Source organism: Anabrus simplex, chromosome 1 (assembly GCF_040414725.1).
Source record: "Anabrus simplex isolate iqAnaSimp1 chromosome 1, ASM4041472v1, whole genome shotgun sequence".
NCBI classification, from domain to species: Eukaryota; Metazoa; Arthropoda; class Insecta; order Orthoptera; family Tettigoniidae; genus Anabrus; species Anabrus simplex.
The window spans coordinates 34,530,563-34,554,590 of record NC_090265.1 but is presented as its reverse complement, the minus strand read 5'-3'; the positions used below and the strand labels follow the sequence as shown (position 1 = coordinate 34,554,590).

General features: G+C 38.4%; 1 protein-coding gene across 2 annotated transcripts in view; it reads left to right on the top strand.

Annotated features, from left to right (window-relative positions):
• CAH9 (Carbonic anhydrase 9) overlaps positions 1-21,574 on the top strand; it is a 66,280-nt gene extending 44,706 nt beyond the window's left edge. For both annotated transcript variants that reach the window (XM_067138757.2, XM_067138759.2), the window contains exons 6-8: positions 5,487-5,592; positions 13,272-13,499; positions 21,212-21,574. In XM_067138757.2, coding sequence (XP_066994858.2) covers positions 5,487-5,592; positions 13,272-13,499; positions 21,212-21,376 — 499 coding nt within the window. In that variant the 3' untranslated portion in view covers positions 21,377-21,574. The remainder of the gene's footprint in view (positions 1-5,486; positions 5,593-13,271; positions 13,500-21,211) is intronic.
• The last annotated feature ends 2,454 nt before the right edge of the window (positions 21,575-24,028 follow it).

Genomic DNA, 24,028 nt, shown 5'->3' with positions numbered 1-24,028 from the left:
TATTTAGGTTACATATTTAGAACAAAAGGGTTGCCTCAAAAAACACTAATGCTGCTGTGACCATCCATCGAGACACGGTCATTAAAAAATTAAAATTGGCGAATGTGGAAATCTAGAGGAAAACTCCGTTACGTGAAAACAAATTACATTACCACCGAAAGTTACAAGAATCAATTTAAATGAAGTGAAAAGCTAATAACATAGCACTTACCGTAAGAGACCGGGGACCCAAAGCGGGACGGACGCATAACGTGTCCGCCCGCTGAGGCAATCAGAATTCAAAGATGCGGACAGTAGACCTAGCTCTCACGAGGAGCCCGAAACCGTACGATTACAAGGTAACAAATGAAAACACGGAATTTCCCTAGACCTCCGTATTCACCAATGGAAAAGATCATTATTCAGACCAATAAAAAATACATTTCCTTATATGGGCAAGTTCAAGAGAGTTGGATTTATGAAAAATAGCTATTTCACAATCGGAAATTTACACATGCCCATACAAGCTGCCTCAAAAGTTGCTTTCAATTTTAAAACAAATAAAAAATATATTACAAAAAAATTCCTTAAAGCAATTTAATTTCCACATTCTTCATAATTAATAGTTCAAATTTTCCGAACAACACCTAAATACTGAAATTAATATTAATAGTAGTAATTAGCGTTCTTCTTCAGTCGAAATCCACAATTATAAATTTAAACATCATACTTAGCCAAATTTGAAACAGATTTTATAATCACAAAATGAATCTTTTCTTGATGACCATTCACCCACAAGGACGATGACTTAGTCTTTGATGTCTTTTCCTGAAGACTGTTCACCCACAAGTCACATCTCCCCCCTCCTCCCTACCTTTAAACTCGAGCTGCGCTCGAAACAAATACATTTTAATTTTACTGAGGAGGTTTGTGACAACACACCCTATCCGACACTTAACTCCACAATATCTTCGTTCTCGAGAAGAGCGTCCATTATTGTTCGAAGAGTCAGAAGTTGACCACTGGTATTGCTGTCCAATACAGGCGCTGGCCACGACCAATCGCCAAGGACCTCCATCCACACTTAGTCCAACTGAGGCCACCCGTGAAGCTCCATTTCAGCTCACTCATGTAGAAAACTCAGAACAAGTAAATTGTGAAACATGGCACAGTACAGAGCAACTGCCACCACCAGAAGCCCTTTGTCACTCCACTCCAGGGTCGGATATCACTCAGCCAGAAACTTGATAGTACCCTTCCAACAGGCATGGCAGGTTCTCCTTTGGATGGACCCGGGTATCGCAGTCACTGTAAAAGAGATCAATCTGCAGCAGAAAAAGGAAGACATAGGGAAAAGCCATCGTCTGACCATCCAGAAGAGCTTTTAAAATATACTAAGGGCAGAAGGGTGGGTCTTCTGTTTTTCTTCATTTAAACAACTAACTTAATTAGAGGCACCAAACTGATGACTCCATAAGGCTCCTTAAGGAAGTCTCCTCCTACTATGACATTGGTATTCCCCAGCCCCCATGGCAAGCGCTATTTAAAATTTCAAAAGAAAGAAAGAAAGAAAGCAAGCAAAACAAATAAAACTTTTCTGGAGTTTACCCTAGACCCACAAATTATAGGGAGAAACCAAGACTTTACACAACCCAAAATACAAATAAAGGAAATTTACCAGGAAAAAATAAATTTAAAAAACATATGTTACTGACAGAATAGAGAAGAGCCGACTAAGATGGTTTGGGCACATAAAGCAAATGAGCGACGAAAGAATGCTAAAAAAGGTGATGGAAATGCAAATCCAAGGAAGGAGAGGCCGTGGACGACCACGATTGAGATGGAAGGATACCATCCAATGCAGCATTGTAGAAAGAAACCTGGACTGGGACACAGTGTTGGAGGAGGAGTGGTGGAAAGACCGAAGAAAGTGGAGAGGAACCATATTTGCCCCGACCCAGCTACAGCTGGATAAAGGGAAATGATGATGATGATGATGATGATGATGTTACTGAGGATACTGCATGACACATTACAACTCACCCAATTCCACTATACACAATTCACAATCAACCTTTTCAAGCACCACAGGTACGACAGGTCAGCATAAAAGACAAAACATCCTCCAAGTAATAAATTACCCAAACTAGACCTTTATTAACTGAAGTACCACACATATACAACCCCACCATTAGGGTACACAATGTACTCCCCATATCCTCACTAAAAGTTTGCTTTAAATTAAATTACTATGTGCATTCTTAATTGCCCAACATTAAAAACAAAATAAATGGGAAGTGAAACTTAGAATGTTGCAAGGGCATCCAAATAGGAAGATAGTTACATTTATTAGGTTAGCTTGCAACATTACTCCTATTATTCAGTAAATGAGGTTGGTATGTCACTAATCATTTACAATGCCGTGTACTCATTACCTTAAACTTTTAACACTGATAAAACTCACATTACACATCACACACATCACATGTCACACCAGTCAAATTAAAACGCAATTAAGGCCAAGAATACATCATTGAAGATCACATTAAATTTACCGACAAACAGAAAATCCAAATGACACAATGAAAACCATTCGAAAGTGTGCATACAGAAATCTAACTCACTTATATAAGAAATAAAAGGAACAAACAACCTTCATACCAGGGAATATCAGATTACAAGCATGATATACCAAGATCACCAGGCCTATCTGTCCTCCAACACACAATACAAAAACACACACGAAATACAAGTGCGATGATCCCTGAATTAGCAGTACCAAGCAATGAAAAAAAGGCGCAAGACCTCAATACTACTGATTCCATCACTCAACATTACAAAAATACAATTACACACAAACACACCAGTGCGATGTCCCCTACATCAAAAAGTACCAGCAAAAGAAAAAAAAAGGCAGAAAATGACCTCAAGTACTCTTGAATAGATCACATGACAATGAGGCTCTATTAGAACGAGTATAGTGTTCCCAGAAGAGGAATGGCCTCTCAGCACCTTAAGTCCTAAGTCTCAGTAACATAAATGTCTTCACAAGGCACCAAAGACAAACACAAATGACATCCAATATCTACAACTATTTACAAATATGGCTGGACAGATAACGCGGCTCATTACAGAATTTTGAAAATATTACTCAGTCTGAGCAAACTGGGTAAATAAATTTAGAAAACACAAAACCAGAAACAAATGAAAATTCACACCAAGAAAATAAAATTAAGAAAGATTAATTAAAGGTAATAAACTTTTACCAAATTGTAACACCTACAAAATTTCACTACAAATTTTCATGACAAATTTAGAATAACTGAAATCTTGACAACCTACAAAACAACAATGGATATAACTGAAACTAATGGCTCAGAATAATGATACCGAAATAAACCTTTAGAGAAAATCTTCTTAGTACATAATTTTACAATAACAATGGACACTTCTCCATCTAGTCACCTAATATTGGACCAACGATTACACAAGAATCTCATATCAGATGCACACCAGATTTCAAATACTGTATGTCATGAGCACAAGTGCAGATCCATAACCTGTCAAAATTTGCCATTACGGCCTCAACTAAAGCTGGTCTATAAACATGGTGAACACGAGTCACCCTATGAGAGTATGCCAGTTCTCATAGAACCCTCCCTAGCAAGTATAAAAGTACACGGGTAAATAAAAATACGTGACAAGGAAACAGACACACGATGAAAAAGCTCAACAGACAAACTAGGAACATTTTCACGCAGATTCAGAAATCCATTAATTTCTTATCTGTTTGAAGAATTTAGCAACTGGCCAGGAACCGCCCCCAAATAGTCCCATACCTACTTGGAAATGAACCCAGGTACAGTAGAAGACCGAACACAACACATGTCCAGAAATTTAGATATACACTGAGCCAAAACACGATGTAACTGATAATTTTAAAAGATCACACACAAAGAATGATGCCAAATATAACACAACAGGCGAAAAGAAACAAAATTTGAAAATAATTAGCCAAGACACTAAATTTACAAAACAAAATACACTCAAAAGACCAACGAAAAATTACGAACTTTAACCTCAAAATTGTTGCCAAAAATTTACAAAAACAGATGCTTTAAAAAATCTAATGAGACTCCATGCTAAAATTTAACCCAATCACAATGATTAGTACAACAATCAACACTACAACTTACATCATCTTGAAGAAGAGCAAACCGAACGCAACACAAGATAACTCTAGGATGTAAGGTGTGCACAACTCTCAGTGGGTCAAGCGCTCAACTGTCTTCAACACAGATACTCCAGCTGTTTGAGAGATAATGTGAAGTCAGGCAGGGAAGTACAGCACTTAGGATAATTTCACGACATACCGGTAGTTCAAAGCAACAGGTGATCACACAGATGCTACGATCGAAACACGGATCGAAGAAACTAAGTTTATGAACACACATTGAAATTTATAACCGAAGACTTAACTTAAATCAAAACATGGCACACGCAATGTGATAATACAACTTTAAGGATACATGTGGTCAGCAGAAGGCTTGCCACGAATGAAACTCTTTAATTAAAATTGACGATAAAACAGAAAGTATATGTTATAGAAAATGACTTACCATTTCCTCCAACCATTAATTACAGGGTTAAACACAGCAACACAGGCTGCACATTGCAGAACGAATAATACATTCGACTGCCTCATCCGGAAATAATAGGCAGCTCCCTCATGTCGTCTTGAACTCGAGAAAGAATCATTCACATTTTCCTAACAAGGCCTAAATATTGAATCTTAATAATAATGGTAGTAATTAGCATTCTTCTTCAGTCCAAATCCACAATGATAAATTTGAACATCATACTTAGCCAAATTTGATACAGATTTTATAATCACAAAATGAATCTTTTCTTGACGACCTTTCCTCACAGGGACAATGACCTTTTCCTTGATGTCTTTTCCTGAAGACCGTTCACCTACAGGCCATACATTTCAGGCAGTCAAAACGAATATAATGCACAAAACATAAATGGGTTTTAACAGTGAATTTGTATGTTTTCTCATTGATCTGCCAGACATTCTGTGTTTGTTCACGAGTACCCTTGTCTTGCATGAAACCAGTTTGTACCTCAGATAATTCTGGCTTCCACTTACTTGTGCCAGGCTCCTCACTTTCATCTATCCTATCCGACCTCCCTTGGTCAACTCTTGTTCTTTTCTGACCCCGACGCTATTAGGTTTGCGAGGACTAGGGAGTCTTTCATTTTCACGCCCGTCGTGGCCCTTGTCTTTCTTTGGCCGATACCTTCATTTTTCGAAGTGTCGGACCCCTTCCATATTTTCCCTCTGATTAGTGTTATATAGAGGATGGTTGCCTAGTTGTACTTCCTCTTAAAACAATAATCACCACCACCATCAGATAATTCTGGTAATAAAAATGGTTTCCGTCTCTTGTTAATTATCTGGAGCATTTTTTTCTTTTGTAGCTTGTATAAATATTTTTTTTCAGATTTCCCGTTGAAATGCACATCATTCATCGCAGTACAAAATATGGCAACATGAAAGATGCCCTAGCCCACTCAAATGGCTTGACTGTTCTTGCCTTCTTTTTCCAGGTAAGGTGAAAGCATTTACTAAGCTTAATTTAATTTACTTAGTGATATCTTGTCTCTGGGTACCTAGACACGTTTATCACTAGCAAACTGGGAGTGCCTGCTAGTGCTGAGGCCTAGCTCTACATCTCTTCAGAAGAAGCAGCCTCCCTTTTCTTTTTCTTCTATTAAAAAACATGTGCATGACTCCAAACGATCATACTCTTGTATGGAAGACAAGGTGTTAATACTCTTGAGTTTTGTTGTCATAGTTCTGTGATTGGTGTAAGGCTCTTTCAGGGTATGTCGGCCCGCCATGATTGTTAAGACACTGAGTCTATATGGTCTGACATTGTGTTTAGCCGTTTCAAGTCCTGTTGGTAAAAAAATTTCACCATCAGAATTTTGGCTGGCAGGGTAGGTGAGGTGGTGGTATACAAATTGTTATCATTAGATTGCGTGTATCAGGGAAGTGTACTATCCCCCATACTATTCATCATAGTCATGGATGAAATTCATAAGAACATAAAACAGAGATTGGGAAGACAGGCAACAAAAGCCATGTTGTTTGCAAATGGTATTAGTGATATGAGGTGAGGATGAAATGGATGAGCAAAAACAAGTAGATGTATGGAATCAAGAGATAGAAAAATTTGGGATGAAAGTAAGCACAGAGAAAAGTAAAACAATAGTGATGACAAGGGAAGGAAGGAAGGAAGGAAGGAAGGAAGGAAGGAAGGAAGGAAGGAAGGAAGGAAGGAAGGAAGGAAGAGGAAAGATAAAACTGAATGGTAAAATTCTGGAAGTGGTTAAAAGTTTCAAGTAAATTACTTGGGAAGTGTGATCACAGAAGATGGAAAGATAACTGAGGAAATCGGGGAGGAAAAAATACAACAAGCAAACAGCTTCTACCAGAGTGTAAGGGATATTTTGTGGAACCAAGATGTCCCGAAGAGATGTAAGAAAGTATTATACTCAACCTATTATGAATCCATACTAACTTATGCAGCTGGATCCCGGACTACAACAAAATGAGGGGAGAGTTTTTTTACAAGTTGCTTTACATCGCACCGACACAGATAGGTCTTATGGCGATGATGGAACAGAAAAGGGCTAGGAGCAGGAAGGAAGCGACCATGGCCTTAATTAGGGTACATTTGCCTGGTGTGAAAATGGGAAACTAAGGTAAACCATCTTCAGGGCTGCCGACAGTGGGGTTCGAACCCAATATCTCCCAAATACTGGATACTGTAAAAGTTTCAGACAGATTTATTAAAAAACCACCATTCCAATACTTTACAATCTTTAAGTTTAAGATACAAATATTACATATATGTTAAATGGGACATGTTTCGCTTAGGCTTTGTAAGCATCTTCAGCCATACTTAATCTAAAGCTAAATCAAGGCCCTGAACTGGGTTCCTCATTAAAGTATAATACATGCTTTAATACAAGATAAAACACTCATAAATATCTAGTCTGTGGAGAAAGCGATGCTTAAATGCAACTATAATTCAATAATGAACTTGTCATAGTATTATACTAGCTGATGTACCCGTGCTTCGCTACGGGATTCTCAGAAAGACTGACTTTGTGGTTTTCTTAACCTGAAATCAACATAGGTCATTACAAAAACGTAAGTATGAATGTAGCGATTAAAAGCAATGCTATCATAAAAATACTCGATCAAATGGAAAGCCGCACTTTTTATCACTTTTAACGAACAGTGCTGCGGTTAGATTGCGGTGCCAATCTAATAGTCCAAAGTTCCAGAGCTGGGATGACCAGGCCGTAGATTGCCATGAACACTCATCTGCCATTATTCCGCTAAATATGCACACTGTTCATTCCAATCAGTGCCTCAGAGTAGGGATTGAATAGCCCAAATGCTATGATGATCCAGTGTGTTACGTACCAGTAGTATCAGAAAATTTATAAACCAGGGGAATGGCATGCTAAAGAAGAAAGTTATCTAACTCCCCAGCTACTTCCCATCAATATTCAGGCAGGCTGTTACACTCTGTATGACTGGGCGAGTTGACCATGTGGTTAGCGGTGCTCAGCTGTGAGCTTGCATCCGAGAGATAGTGGATTCGAACCCCATTGTCGGCAGCGCTGATGATGGTATTCCGTGGTTTCCCACTTTCACACCAGTCAAATGCTGGGCCTGTACCTTAATTAAGGCCTAAGGCACTCCTAGCCCTTTCCTATCGCATCGTCGCCATAAAACCTATCTATGTCGGTGCGACGTAAATCAAATAAAAATACTCTGTACGCAGCAGTAATCCTATCTACCGGAGATAAGGGGCAACAGATGATACAAAGCACATCACGGCAAACAATGGTCAATGTAATGTTATTGTTGATCAATGTTATGAGCTTTCTATATTGTAGGCCTTCACATTTAGTTTTCTTTCGACTCTGTGATTTGTAAAATATTTTATACCATAAACGGTAGTTTCTTATTCTCCGACTTTACATACCGATTTTCATTAAATACTGTTACCCATTTTCTGGTTACTCGGCGCTGATATGGACTTAGTAACAAAAATCCAAAATCATGAATATCTTTGTGACTATAGCCAGTACGGTAACAATGTATAAGCCATGAACAATAGAAATTTTAATACTATATAACCCTAGTTATGTCGCATTCATCGATTACACCTCTAATAAGAAATATTTGAGAATTACATTTTAGGCCTTCCCCTAAACTACCATTTCACTCAGCGTGAATAAAATCATTTACAGCCTAGACTATAGCGACTTATTTCCTGACTTTGCATACCGATTTTCATCAAGATAGGACCACTAATAACAACAATATTTGAGAAATATATTTTAGGCCTTCCCCTAAACTACCATTTTTCTCAGCGTGAATACAATTATTGATAGCCTAGATTGTAGCAACATATTCCCCAACTTTGCATACCCATTTTCTTTAAAATACGACCACTAATAACATAAATAGTTGAGAATTCAATTTTAGGCCTTCCCCTAAACTACCATTTCACTCAGCGTGAGTAAAATGATTTATAGCCTAGATTGTAGAGGCTCATCCCCCGACTTCACATACCGATTTTCATTAGACCACTAATAACGTAAATAGTTGAGAATTCAATTTTAGGCCTTCCCCTAAACTACCATTTCACTCAGCGTGAGCAAAATGATTTATAGCCTAGATTGTAGAGGCTCATCCCCTGACTTCACATACCGATTTTCATTAAATTATCTTCAACTGTTTTCTCGTGATGCGTGTACAGACAGACAGACAGACAGACAGACAGACAGACAGACAGACAGACAGACAGAAATTACGGAAAAGTAAAAAAATGCAATTTCTTGTTACTGTGGACATGACCGATACACAAATACCATTCTTTTCAAATTCTGAGCAATGTACAGACAAAACTCTTATTTTATATATATAGATGTACATGGAATGAATACTAGTGTTTGTCTAAAAAAGTACAAGTTGGTTATTTGTAGAACGAGACATAGTCATAATGATCTGACATACATTTGGATTGTACAAATTATTTGATATTAATGAAGCGTGGATTAATTAAAATATCAAAAAATAAATCTTTGGGCGTTGTTGATTGAGAGTCAGGTACGTAGAATTACAGTAGAGTTGTTAACTCCAAGTGGTTGCGTGATAAGGTCAAAAGGCGCTTGAAGCATCAGTATAGAAGTGTTGTGTCTCCTTCTAGAATAATCTTTGTAACAGATTGTAGTCGTGAGCTGTCTAGCATAGATTCAACAAATAGGGTGTTCAATAAAGCCTTCGATGTGGGAGAATTCGCAATGTAGTGCGTATTGAAAACTGAAATGTGTAAGAAAATAAATGTAAGTTTTGAAACATAGAGAACATTCTATTAATGAGTGGAAGTTTCACAATGCTTACCCCTAGTGTTGACAGAGAGGTGACTAGCCTTGTTGGTTGTTTGAGACAATCTGGCAGTTGTTATTCTACTGCTACGTGTATTGTAGGGGTGTGTCTGTGAAGGTGGAGAATGAATCAAGAGAGGGGAGGTAGGCGGAGCATTGAGGACATTAGGAGTAGGCGGAGGGGGTGCGGCGTAAATCGGTGGCTACTATTGCGTTAGGGAAATTGCTGACATGTTTATAATGAAATATTTTCATGAAATTATTTGAATTTATGTTGAAGTCTGTGAGTAATTTAGGAATTTGTTCAATTAATGGGCTATTTGTGTCAAGAACATCGTTTAGATTACTATTAAAGTTATAATGCTGGTCTAGAAAAATGTAAGTGCTTTCAAACTCTGTCAACAGTTTACTCTTGTTGACGTGTTTTATGATATGAAGGTCTTGTTCAATCATGGTAAAGTTATGGCCGGTATCCTTCATTTGATTGCTCATAGCAGAATATTTTCTATGTTTTGAAGCATTGTAATGTTCCAAATATCTAGTTTTGAAACTGAGTCCGGGTTGTCCTATGTACGTAAAATTACATTGGGCGTATTTGAGTCTATAAATTCCGGAATTCGAAAATTTATTATGTATTGAATTTACGGTATTGGAGTTAAAAAATATATTACGATTCATGTTACGAGTTTTATACGCGATTTTGACGTCATATTTTTTTAGTGGATTGGTATACGGTATATAGCCGGGTTAGTAAAGGTAAAAGCAGCAAAACTTGTTTTTTCGGGAGTGAAGCAGCTTTCCACACTAACCTGTTATTATATTTGTCTTTTCATTTTTCTAGCTTCCTAGGTATATAGTATATGTACAGCGAGTTTCTCTCATTGGTTGGCTGGCAGATGCGCCCAGGTTATCTGCCTCCCGTTGACTCATCACTTTCCGTTACACAGGGCAACGACAGCCCAGGTTATCTGCCTCCCGTTGACTCGTCACTTTCCGTTACACAGGGCAATGACAGCCCAGGAATGTTCGCACTTAGTACTTCAGATCTATGCTTAGAACGTGTGTTAAGTGTTGATGTGTAGCTCCAACTGTTCTCGAGTTGTGGAGTGTTACTTCGGGGCATAATTCTCATAATGTCTCCACATGTGTAAACGGTAGAGGAAAGGGTATTTCTGTACAGTAACTATGTGAAAACAAAGTCTTGCAGGGAAGTCGTGGCGATTTGCAACAGAATTTCCTGGTGTATGCCCTCTACACAGAGAGACTGTGTGGAAACTCAAACAAATTGAGAGGTGATTCTTTACTCGATACAAAACGAAGTGTTAAAATACGTGTACTTAATGAGTAAGACGACTTGGACAAGAAGCTGGGGTTTTGAAGAACTCAGCATGGCAGGCTACGAAAATGTTAATAGCCTCAATTACGGAAGATGAAGTTATGCATATGATTCGGAGTTTCATAAGACGATGCCAAATTGTGTGGGTGCAGGAGGAGAACATTTCCAACATCTCCTGTCATAAGGTACAAGCTTATTTTCTTAATTCTTGATTACTAATTTTCATAATTTTAATTGTTATCTCATGCCATGCACAGATAAGCGAGCAAAGTGCTGTCCTTGCTGCTATGCTGCAGAGCGGGGAGTGATGAGTCAATGGGAGGCAGATAAGTTGAGCACGCCTGCCGGCCAACCGAATAGAGAAACTTATATAAGTCGTATGACTTGATTTGCCAATTGTTTGTTCCTTTCCATTGTTTAAACTTACTTTTAGTTTCCAAAATCAGCATCACTTCTTCTTAAGACGTGATCCATGTAGCCAGCTCCGATCTTGACAACACAGTTTAGAAATTGTCCGTCTTCCAACGGACCTTTTTCCTTGTATCTTTCCTTCAATACTTAGCTATAATATCTGATTCCACTTTACCCCTCGTAACTTGTCTTGGTATTGTGTTTTCCTTTTTTTAAATAATAAGTAGCAGTTCATTTTTTCATCCGATGAAGGACCTTGACATTTGAAATTTTCAATATCCAAGGTATACGCATACATTACAAACTATCCACTTCATGTCCGTATCAACATAATCTAAGAGTCAAAGACTTGTTTAACCACCTAATCGATACCTTTATTTGCCTTTGACAGTTTTATAAAATTATTCATAGTACATGTTTTGTCTGCTTCACAGACATCAATCAGCTACATTCACTTATGCTTAGGTACAATATACACAACATATTGTTCTCATAACAGCCTTGATCTCTTCTCATGAGAAACATAACTTTGTTTAATGGGGGAAGGATGATGATGGTGGTGATGGTGGTGGGGGGTTCGGAACAGAGGAGGAATGCTTAAAATGTGTAATTAAAAACTTTTTAAGTCTCTTTCATGCTTCTGCTTGAAAGCGTGTTTGAAAAAACACTGGTTAACTTGTTACCATCTTATTACTTATGATGGATTCCTCATTGTCGAATTAAAAATGCTCTTGTAACTCAATGTTACAATTTAAATCGGTTGCAGAACGTGTTACAAACTACCCAATTGCCTAGTTCATGGACAAGTGTCAAATAAACTTCAAATCACATCCCAACGTTAAGTTACAAGAGCATTTTAAACTTGACAATAAGGAATCCACCTTAAATAATAAGAATTGTAACAAGTTAACCAGTGTTTTTTCAAACACACTTTCGAGCAAAAGCAGGAAAGAGACTTAAAAAAGACTTTTTATCTTTTTAATTGGAAGCTGAACAAGTGCTTTAATAGTATTTTAGTTAAGGACAAGTTTTTAATCACACATTTTTAGCATTCCTCCCCCGTTCCAAACCCCAACCACCACCATCGTCCTTTCTCCATTAGACAATGTTATAAGTTTCTCATGAGAAGAGGTCAAGGCTGTTATGAGAACAATATATTGTGTATACTTTCATCTATTTATATCGAAGCATAAATGAGTGTAGCGAAGCAGATGAAACATGTGCTACAAATGATTTTATAAAATCGTCAAAGGCAAATAAAGGTACTGATTAGATGCTTAAACAATTCTTCGATTCTTGCAAACAGATACATTTTTCAATGCTTGGATCCAGGGCCCAGCTTTCTCATCCATATAGAATAGAGAATTGTAGCATGGGAACATGCAAGTTCGTAATTGCAGACTTAGATCTGAACTTGCAAAAAATTTCTTCACATTAATGCATTGTTCCCTGGGTTGCTCAATTCTAGATTTTATCTCTCGTTTGGTATCACATTGGTCATTCAGCATGGTGCCCAGTTACCATATTTGAAGGAGGACACTTGCTTAACTATATTACTTTTATTGTAAGATTTTCGTATTGTCTGTTTAGAGAACACCACCATTTGTGTTTTGGAAGGGTTAACATCTAAGACAAACTCTTCACTATGCTGAACTAAGCAGCTTATCATGCACTGAAGGGCAGGTAAATCATCTGCTATGACAACAGTGTCATTGACACGCCTGATGTTGTTAATAACTTCCTCATTTATCCTGATCCTGCCATATTCTGTCAGTGTTTCTTTAAAGGATATGAAATCAATCTGACAGACATTAGGCCTAAAATTAGGGAGTGTTTTGACCAGACCTTGTTTTCTTTTCTTATGTTTATTAATTTCTGAATCTTGAATCTATCTTTGCAAATTAGCTTTCTATTTTTAATTAGATTTAGTTGTCTTACAATATAACATGCAGTACTATGGGCAACAAATGCTTTATTTATAGATCATGCCATTGCAGCACAGTTTAAATTTATGAACATAATAACGCCAAGAAAACTTATATGCACTATTCTCTGTTCTTTGCAGGTACAAGAGAAGAACAATAAGAATCTAGAACCAATTTTAAAAGCATTTCCTCACGTGAAGTTACCTCATCAAGAGGTCACTCTCAATGAGACTTTTACTCTTGCATCATTACTGGACACTGACCTTGATGTGTTTTATACTTACCGTGGCTCTCTGACAACACCACCTTGTTCTGAAGCAGTCACTTGGATCGTCTTCCCTGATCCTCTCTTCTTATCTTTCAGACAGGTAGTGTATTGCAATAGATACAATATAATGAAATGGTGTATGGCTTTTAGTGCTGGATGCAGGTCTTTCGATTTGATGCCCGTAGGCGACCTGTGCATCGTGATGAGGATGAAATGATGAAGACGACACCTACACCCAGTCCCCGTGCCAGAGAAATTAACCAATGACGGTTAAAATTCCCGACCCTGCCAGGAATCGAACCCGGGACCCCCAGCATGCTAACCATTTAGCCATGGAGCCGGACAATAGATACAATAATCTGTGTCAAATGAGAAGCATTTTTGCCTTGTGAGGCTACTCACAATTGTCCATGCAAGCAGCTGCTATGCTGTCATATTATTCTGTGCACTCAACGTACTGCTGCTGTTGCTGCTGCTGCTACTACTACTACTACACTACTACTACTAATGGCGTATGGGATAAACCTCAGATCCCTTTGAAATCAAAACAGGACTAAGACAAGTAGATGGATTCTCGCCATTACTCTTCAACTGCATCCTGGAAAACGTGATACAAGAATGGCGCAAACAGAAATTGGTCCTCAAAATTCACCAACCAATCACTTTAGGCAGAGGAAAACTAGCAATAGATCGCTTAGTATTTGTGGACGACCTAGCAATACTAACCCGAGACATTTCAGCAGCCCAAAATCAGATTGAACTCCTGAAAGAAACTGCGGAAGAAGTCGGCCTTCAGATATTTTTTGAACATGATCTGCAACAAATATGCACCAAAAATCATGGAAACAAAATATGGCAAAATTAAACGAGTATCACAATTTAAGTACCTTGGTGAAACAATTCAGGAAAATGGACTCGAAACAAAAGTCAATAAAATTAGTTGCCAAAGATGGAAACTGCACATCAACTAACCCAAAATATCTATAACAAAAGATGTATCTCCAAACATACAAAATTGAGACACTACAATACAGTCATTAAACCAGAGACGCTAATTTTGAACAGGAAAGCAGACATTTAAAATATTGAGAAAAAGGAACGCAAAATCATAAGAAAAATTCTAGGCCCGACACTCACCAACGAACAATACCAACTTAGAGGCAGACAGGAAATTAAACAATACACAAATAATCACAGTGATATTAGAAGTTGCAGGCTAAGATTCTAGGGTCATATTAAAAGAATGCATCCAGACAGACTTACCAAACAAATAGTCAGAATTCTATGAAAATAGGAGTAAGGCTAAAACAGAAAAAATGAAATGGAATGGCGAAATTAAAATTGATTTTAAACAGGCAGGAATTACACCAGCAGATTTCCAAAATAGGGTAACCTACAGATCCAAAATTCATAAATGACAAGTTGACCAAGAGGATAGACCCAAGAAGAAGACTGGAACGGCCTGGTCTGAAGACAGAAAGGAAGCCCACAGTAAAAGGATGAAAGAAATATGGGCGCAGAGGAAGGCAAATGCATGCCTCTAAGTACTCTGTGTAGTCTTAATGGGCTTATAATAATATATATTGTATATAATTTTTTTTTGCTAGTTGCTTTACGTCGCACCGACACAGATAGGTCTTATGGCAACGATGGGACAGGAAAGGGCTAAGAGTGGGAAGGAAGCAGCCGTGGCCTTAATTAAGGTACAGCCCTAGCATTTGCCTGGTGTGAAAATGGGAAACCACGGAAAACCATTTCCAGGGCTGCCGACAGTGGGGTTCGAACCTACTATCTCCCGAGTACTGGATACTAGCCACACTTAACCGACTACAGCTATCGAGCTCGGTGTTATATAATAATAATAATAATAATAATAATAATAATAATAATAATAATAATAATAGCGTATGGCCTCCAGAGAGGTCTGATGCAGGTCTGCCTCTAGTAGACGGCCTATATGTGACCTGTATTACTGTGGGGATGAGGCCCTACCTAAGATGATTTCTAATGCTGAAGACATCACAAACACCCAGCCCCTGAGCCAGAAGAATGAATTAAAGTTGAAATCCCTGGCTCTGCCATGAATCAAATCCAGGACCCCTTGGCCAAAGGCCACCGTGTTAACCATTTGGCCATGGAACTTGTCATTCAATGTACAGAACTCCACAGATAATTTCACTGCGTTAAATATCATTTGAGTCAGACCACTTACTTTTACTTCATAAAAATGACTGCAATGAAAACAGGTTCGTGTTTGACAGAGGCTATAAACCAATAAATGAACAATGTGGATGTACAAAAAGTTTGATGGGTTACGAGTTACAATATTCTGTAACCGAAATACGACAAAAACGATAGTGAAATTCAAAGTCTCAAATTTAAAAAATTCAAAGACCAAAAATAAAATGTGCACAATGACAGGACTGCATGGGAAGAGGAAGCACAGAAAGAGGAGACGAGGACAAACAAAAAATACCAAAAGATAAGGACGATCTCCACATACTGCCGTCTTCAAATACAGAGGCTCTCTCCTCATCAACCCTAGATCTTCTACATCAATCTCTTCACAACAGCCATAACAAGCTTATTTCTGCTTCCCAGCTCCAACACTCATCGAAGGGCCACCGTGATGCGGGAAATGTAGGATAAGAAGAATGACGGATAAATACAGGTCTCTCCAGCTCTCAAATCGTCAAATACGGGGTCTCTCATATAAGCTCAGACGGAACAGTTTTTGCATTTTGCGCTGCCTCAGCCAAACATAAGTCGCATGCAGCTTTAGCACGTTGAGCGCCACAGCAGACACCGGTGTCTATTGCTGGACTTCTTGTTAGGCCACAAGCTCAAAATTGGTAAAGTAAGCACTTTTCTGACTTTATACGGAATTTAACTATATAGAATATTTGTCAGATCCCAGTCGGTTATAATTCATGCACCAGGCTTCAAAATTATTCATTCTGTGGGCCGAAACTCTATTTTTGCTCTCTGGTGTTACAGTAGCAACATTCTACCACGCTTTTAACGCAAAAGTAAAAATAAATGTAAAAAACTAGAATAAATTAAGGCGGACACCCGTGTCCGCTATGGCCTGTTGGGAAACTTACGTCGGCTGTGACCAAGGTGGTCACGCTAGTGGATCCAGTAATGTGCTGAATGTGTACAACACAACACTTCAAGTAGCACCATACACTTCAGTTTCAAAATTTTGCTTGGCGCTCAACATGTTAAGCGTGTGTACAATCTTATATGGAATCTTACCGTATGAAAGATGCTGGAAGTGTCATCCTTTCTGGGTTATAGAGGTACTGTATCTGGTAACCACATTCTGGCTGATGCCAGTGAGTTCTGTCTATGGAATGTTTCTGATTTCATTTGTAATTTTTTTCAGGTCCTCCAATGTGCAAGGATTTGTTCGACACACTTTTTTCTTTCAGTTTACCACACAAGTAAAAATCACACACTGTTAGATATGGAGAACGGGGGAAACAGACCAGCACTGATCACTCTGTCTGCAAACACTTCCAAGATTATAAGAAGGGAATCTTCCGCTGTATGAGCAGGTGCTGAATCATGTGGAAACCAACCCACATGATTTTTGTTCTCCCGTCAACTGATGGAAGAATGGTGTCAAAATGTCATCTTGGTAACTCTCTGTATTTACTGTCATCTCGAAAAAATAGGCCCAATTATTCACCTTGCACTAACAGCACACCAAACACCAATCTTCTTATTATAGTGAGGGACTTCATAACCATCATTAGGACTTTTTGCACACCAATAGCGGGAGTTGTGACTGTTCATACGACCATTAAGATGAAACCAGAACTTTTACATAAGATAACTGTCTCGCAACGTTAACAGCTGAGATTCAGACTGGCGACTCATGCTTGCCATGTCGAACACGTGCAGGCTGCTTGTAAGGTCAAGAACTATGCGCACACCTCCCATACTGCAGCTGCTGCAGCGCAGAGTACCAACACCGTGTGTTCGGTCTGGGTTTATATGAGAGACCCTGTACATCATAATTTGGTATTTTTACCTCGTTAAATACAGTCTACCTCTCTGTTCCCTACTTCTCTTACCTTGTATGTTGCCGGCTCCATGGCTAAATGGTTACCATGCTGGCCACTGGTCCAACGGATCCCAGGTTTGATCCCTCACCAGGTAGGGATTTTAACCTCAATTGTTTAATTCCTCTGGCTCAGGGGCTGGGTGTTTGTGCTGCCTTCAGCATCAGAATTCATCTTAGGTTGTAACATAAATAAAATTCAACTAACGAAATTGGTGATCTTGGGCGCCATCTACAAAATACTTACAGAAATAAATAACTCGGTTGAGCATGAAGGAACTCCTTCTCCCAAGGTGATGGTCATTGCCTGACGAGGATCCAAATTTGCTTCCTTATCTTATCTGCCACTATTTAACCCCTGAATATGAATCTGGGTAGCATGCCAGGTTTTCACTCCACCAATAAGAAAATTTTCCGTAAGTTTATCAATGTGAATTTACTCCAGAAACAATACAATAACAATCATCATTTGATGATACCAAGTAGTCTTGTCCCTTAACCTAACTAATAAATTATGTCACCAAAATTGACTAACAATAGATGATTGTTGTTGTTTGAGTCATCAGTCCATAGACTGGTTTGATGCAGCTCTACATGCCACCCTATCCTGTGCTAACCTTTTCATTTCTACGTAACTATTGCATCCTACATCTGCTCTAATCTGTTTGTCATATTCATACCTTGGTCTACCCCTACCGTTCTTGCCACCTACACTTCCTTCAAAAACCAACCGAACAAGTCCTGGGTGTCTTAAGATGTGTCCTATCATTCTATCTCTTCTTCTCGTCAAATTTAGCCAAATCGCTCTCCTCTCACCAATTCGATTCAGTATCTCTTCATTCGTGATTCGATCTATCCATCTCACCTTCAGCATTCTTCTATAACACCACATTTCAAAAGCTTCTATTCTCTTTCTTTCTGAACTAGTTATCGTCCATGTTTCACTTCCATACAATGCCACGCTCCACACAAAAGTCTTCAAAATCATCTTTCTAATTCCGATATCAATGTTTGAAGTGAGCAAATTTCTTTTCTTAAGAAAGCTCTTCCTTGCTTGTGCTAGTCTGCATTTTATGTCCTCCTTACTTCTGCCATCATTGGTTATTTTACTACCCAAGTAACAATATTCATCTACTTCCTTTAAGACTTCGTTTCCTAATCTAATATTTCCTACATCACCTGCCTTCGTTCGACTGCACTCCATTACTTTTGTTTTGGACTTATTTTCATCTTGTACTCCTTACCTAAGACTTCATCCATACCATTCAGCAACTTCTCGAGATCTTCTGCAGTCTCAGATAAAATAACAATATCATCGGCAAATCTCAAGGTTTTGATTTCCTCTCCTTGGACTGTGATTCCCTTTCCAAATTTCTCTTTGATTTCCTTTACTGCCTGTTCTATGTAAACATTGAAAAGGAGAGGGGACAAACTGCAGCCTTGCCTCACTCCTTTCTGGATTGCTGCTTCTTTTTCAAAGCCCTCGATTCTTATCACTGCAGATTGATTTTTATACAGGTTGTAGATAATTCTTCGTTCTCGGTATCTGATCCCTATCATCTTCAGAATCATAAACAGCCTGGTCCAATCAACATTATCGAATGCCTTTTCTAGATCTACGAATGCCATGTACGTGGGCTTGTCCTTCTTGATTCGATCCTCTAAGATCAGACGTAAAGTCAGGATTGCTTCACGTGTTCCTACATTTCTTCTGAAGCCAAATTGATCTTCCCCCAACTCAGCTTCAACTTGTTTTTCCATTCTTCTGTAAATAATACGTGTTAAAATTTTGCAGGCATGAGATACTAAACTAATAGTGCGGTAGTTTTCACACCTGTCAGCACCGGCTTTCTTGGGAATAGGTATAACAACATTCTGCCGAAAATCGGATGGGACTTCTCCTGTCTCATACATCTTGCACACTAAATGAAATAACCTTACCATGCTGGTTTCTCCTAAGGCAGTCAGTAATTCTGAGGGAATATCATCAATTCCAGGTGCCTTGTTCCTATTTAGGTCACTCACAGCTCTGTCAAACTCTGACCTCAAAATTGGGTCTCCCATTTCATCAGCATCAACAGCCTCTTCATGTTCCAGAACGAAATTATCTACATCGTTACCTTGATACAACTGTTGGATATGCTCCTGCCATCTTTCTGCTTTGTCTTCTTTCCCTAGAAGTGGCTTTCCATCTGAGCTCTTAATATTCATGCACCTAGATTTCCTTTCTCCAAAGGTTTCCTTGATTTTCCTGTATGCAGCATCTACCTTTCCCAGGACCATACAGCCTTCGACATCCTTGCACTTCTCCTTCAGCCATTCTTCCTTAGCTACCTTGCACTTTCTAAATAGATGATTACATTACCATAAAAATCATCTTTGGTCCATAGACAAATTACAATTAAAATATAGGATTTTTATCCACCTTATTCAATACACAATACATCTTCCCTGCGGCTAAACTCTGCCCTCTTACCCCACCTCCCCTTACAATTCCACACTAGGAGCACCTGTCCATTTCAAATCCTCATTCACTAGCGGGTCTACTACCAGCCGCATCACAACACATCACTCCACGGATCGTAAGGTGAGACAACTTTCACTCTTTTTGCAATTTGAAGTCAGTACCTAAATTCGGCACTTCTAATAGATTTTTTCCTTCTTATAGATTCCATTTTATGGAACCACAATTTTATAGCTTTTAGAAGATTAACATCCACAACATCAACCTTGGTCCGATTTAACTATACTAAGACCAACAGGCACATAAGATTCAACAAAATTCTATTACTTATCTACAAAAACTAAGAATTTTATAACAATATTTACATATAATGATGAGAAACATGCAAGAACTTTTCCACAAAAGAAGATCACAATGAGAGAACATAACTCTTAAAAGAAACTTTTCACACAAATGTCTTTATATTTTAATTGTTTTATAACATTTTTTAATGTACTGATGATGATCCAAAGAATCAAAACATGTCTATGCTTTAAACTATCTATGACCGGATGAGTTGGCTGTATGGTGAGGGGTGCACAGTTGTGAGCTTGCATTCGGGAAATAGTGGGTTTGAACCCCACTGTCGGCAGCCCTGAAGATGGTTTTCTGTGGTTTCCCATTTTCACACCAGGCAAATGGTGGGGCTGTACCTTAATTAAGGCTACGGCCTCTTTCTTCCCACTCCTAACCCTCTACTATCCTTTCATTGCCATAAGACCTACCTGTGACGGTGCGATATAAAGCAAATTTGTAAAAAAAACAAAAACAAAAAGAAAACCAACAAACTATGTGTTAATTTTAGTGTCAACAACCTTGTGTACTGAATAAGATGGATAAAATTCCTATATTATAATTACAACTATGTGCGATATACCCACAAATTAGCTACAATCACTTCTGATATACATTTATACACTTATATTACATATCTTAAAGGTAATATTCCAATAGGCACTGCCTGATGCTACTAGAATTCCACTTTCTATCTAGTAAGGACAGGTGCAACAACCTTCCTTACACTTGGATTCCCTTATTTGCTAAGGTCCAGCCTAACCCTAATTACACAAACACTTCCTCCAAGTTAAATGCTTTTATCTCTTCAGAACTAAAATCTTTCCAACATTGTTTCCATCAGTTTAAATGTGCAGTCATTCCAACTATCTCAAGTTTATGAATAAGATGTTCAGAAATATTACTTTTTGCTTTATTTATGAATTCTTTCTCTTCTCTTCAACAGATTAAAAGATTCCGACGGATTATGTCTCAAGAAGACAAAATGGGAAATAACTTCCGCTCTCCACAACCGCTGTACAACAGGCTAGTGTATGTTCGCAAGATGATGCGCAGCAATAAATCTGAACAGAAGAGGATTGATCACAGTGCCATTTCTTGGGTGTCCTGACAGTGATATTACGGGACAATATTCTATACGTGCGGACGATACACATCTTGTACAGTTATCAACAGTGCATCTACTGGGAAGAACAAAACTGATGAGGACTGTTTTAAGATCTTGTGCTTTCGACCACTTATGAAAAGGTTGAATTTTCTATGTAATTGTTGATGTATTACAGAGTGTTATTAAACAAATCAAAGAATATTTCTGTATTTTTTTTTTTACCTTCCATTAGCATGTCAAATATGTCAAAAATACATCAGATGTAAGGCTGATAAGTTCACCTGCATACACCCCAGCGTCAGTGGGTAGGGTCTGACACATCCCACTCTGATGAGTCTAGTGTCAGACCTAAGATGAAATGCTGGTTAATATAGCAAACGCCTGAAAAGCCTTACATCTGATATGTTTTTGACATTTTTGACATGATCTATTGGTGAAAAATATCTAATTCCCTTCATGGGAATTTAGAATATTCCATTCGGAATTGCTAGGCGGGCAATAATTCCATTGTGGAGATTTATCTCCCATATGCAGTTATCAGACTGTGCCTCTTATAAGGGCTTCTGACAAGTTCACTTGCATACACCCCAGCGTCAGTGGGTAGGGTCTGACATATCCCACTCTGATGAGCAGGGGGGTGAAAGTCTAATGGGGCTTATGGTTCCAATCTGTAGCTAGCTTCAGGTAGTTTTAGTCTCTCCTTTTAGATGGTGCTGGAGGTCATTCATAACGTGTAAATATTTATATACAAGTTCTGTAGATGGCACGCAAGTAAGCATGAAATGAGCGATGTTAATAATTAAAGGCAGTTTGTCTCGAAGTGATGTATTTCAAGTCTAACCTCAATCAGTGGGCCCTTCTAACAAATTAATTAGTCATATAACTTCAAGCATTGCGGAGATAATATTGCTGGATTGCATCGAATTCGACTTTACCCAATCGATTAACCTTGTTCGAACTTATATCGATTTTAATCGATAGTTCCCATGATGCTACAGTATTTGTATTGTTTGAATTCCAAGTGCTCATTTGCTTGTGTTGTATATCTTTGTTCCTTGTGCTTGTTTATTTGAAATATATCTTCGCCAGTCCTCCTGAAATCCTGTATTTGCTGTTTGAGTACACGTCAGGGGCTAAAACTGAATGGTTCTATTAATGTAGTTCTATATATTTCCTGTCTCAGTGCATTTAATTCTGTTATTTTTATTTTCATGTGGTACTTAGATATTGATGTGATATCCCATTATCTTGCATATGGTGTGCTCTGCTGTCTTGCTTTCGAAGGGATTTGTTATAATATCAGCTTTGTGTTAATGTGTCAATCATTCATTTGAAGTTAAAACTGCTTTGAGGTGTGTGGTTATGTTCTCAGTAACATACTATGCCATACGAACTAGGAGTATCAGATCATTATTTACAACATAGTAAGTACTTGGAAATAAAAATATATGAATTACAATGTATTGGACATGGAAATAGTAGAGCTGCATTATTATCGCCAGCGGGAGGGGGGGTGGCATGGGAAAGGAGGGGGGGAGGAGCTGTAAGCACACCTGGATGTGCGTCACTGCACCGGATGTTGCTTCTCTGCGCTATCTGTTGATGATAGCGGTAAGATAGTGCACAAAATGCTCACTGTGGTGCTATCTCTGATGAGAGATTGAAATTAATAGCGCCGAGTGGCTTGGTACCGAAATTTATCATTGAGTTTCATCTCTATTCTATTCTATCCTCTTTGCTGATGAGTCTAGTGTCAGACCTAAGACGAAACACTGGTTAATAGAGCAAACGCCTGAAAAGCCTTACATCTGATATATTTTTGACATGCTCTATTGGTGAAATTATCTAATTCCCTTCATGGAAATTTAGAATTTTCCATTCTAATTAGTATATGTAATTCATATAGGATTTAATCACTACAGAATATAATTGTATTGAATAGGTGGACACAGTAAATTTTATTCTTGAAAGAATTTTACTTATAATAAATTCCCATACGAAAATATCAATCAAAGAGACTATTTTGCTAGTTCTGTCTCAAGAGTGACTAGCCATTGAAGTATTAGATATTTTCTCTAACATAGGCTGCATTCCGTAGCTTCGTAAAAATAACTTAAGCGAAAAGATTATGTGATATTTGAATGATTTTTGATAAAGCACCTTTCGCCGAGGGTCACAACCAAGACTTTTCCTGCCTAGGATGATGGTAGGACTGGAACATCTAAACTACAGGATCAACCTGGAGATGGGAGCATGGCAATTGGAACATCTACAACTTCAAGATCAGCCTGGTGATGGAGTGTTGTTAAGTTCGGTGTCCAGCCAGAAGCAGACGGCCGTTCAAAGACTTCGTAGGTGATACTCATTTCACAATTCCATGTGTTGGTGTATACTCACACTGTATGCAGCAAACCGGGAGTAAGCAGGTGACCTTGTTGCTTGGTGTGGAGGCCATATGCAGTAAACAGACCAACTGTTCACACCTCTATGCTGGGCAGTGTGCTGCTAATCATTTGTCTGCCACGTTTCGTATTATGTAAGATGGTATTATCAAAGTTATAGAGAAGAATATCATTATCATCACCACCATCGCTGACCAACTCCAGTTTTCCAGGTAATGAAAAGTGTTTTAATAAAGGTGGATGATTTTGCATG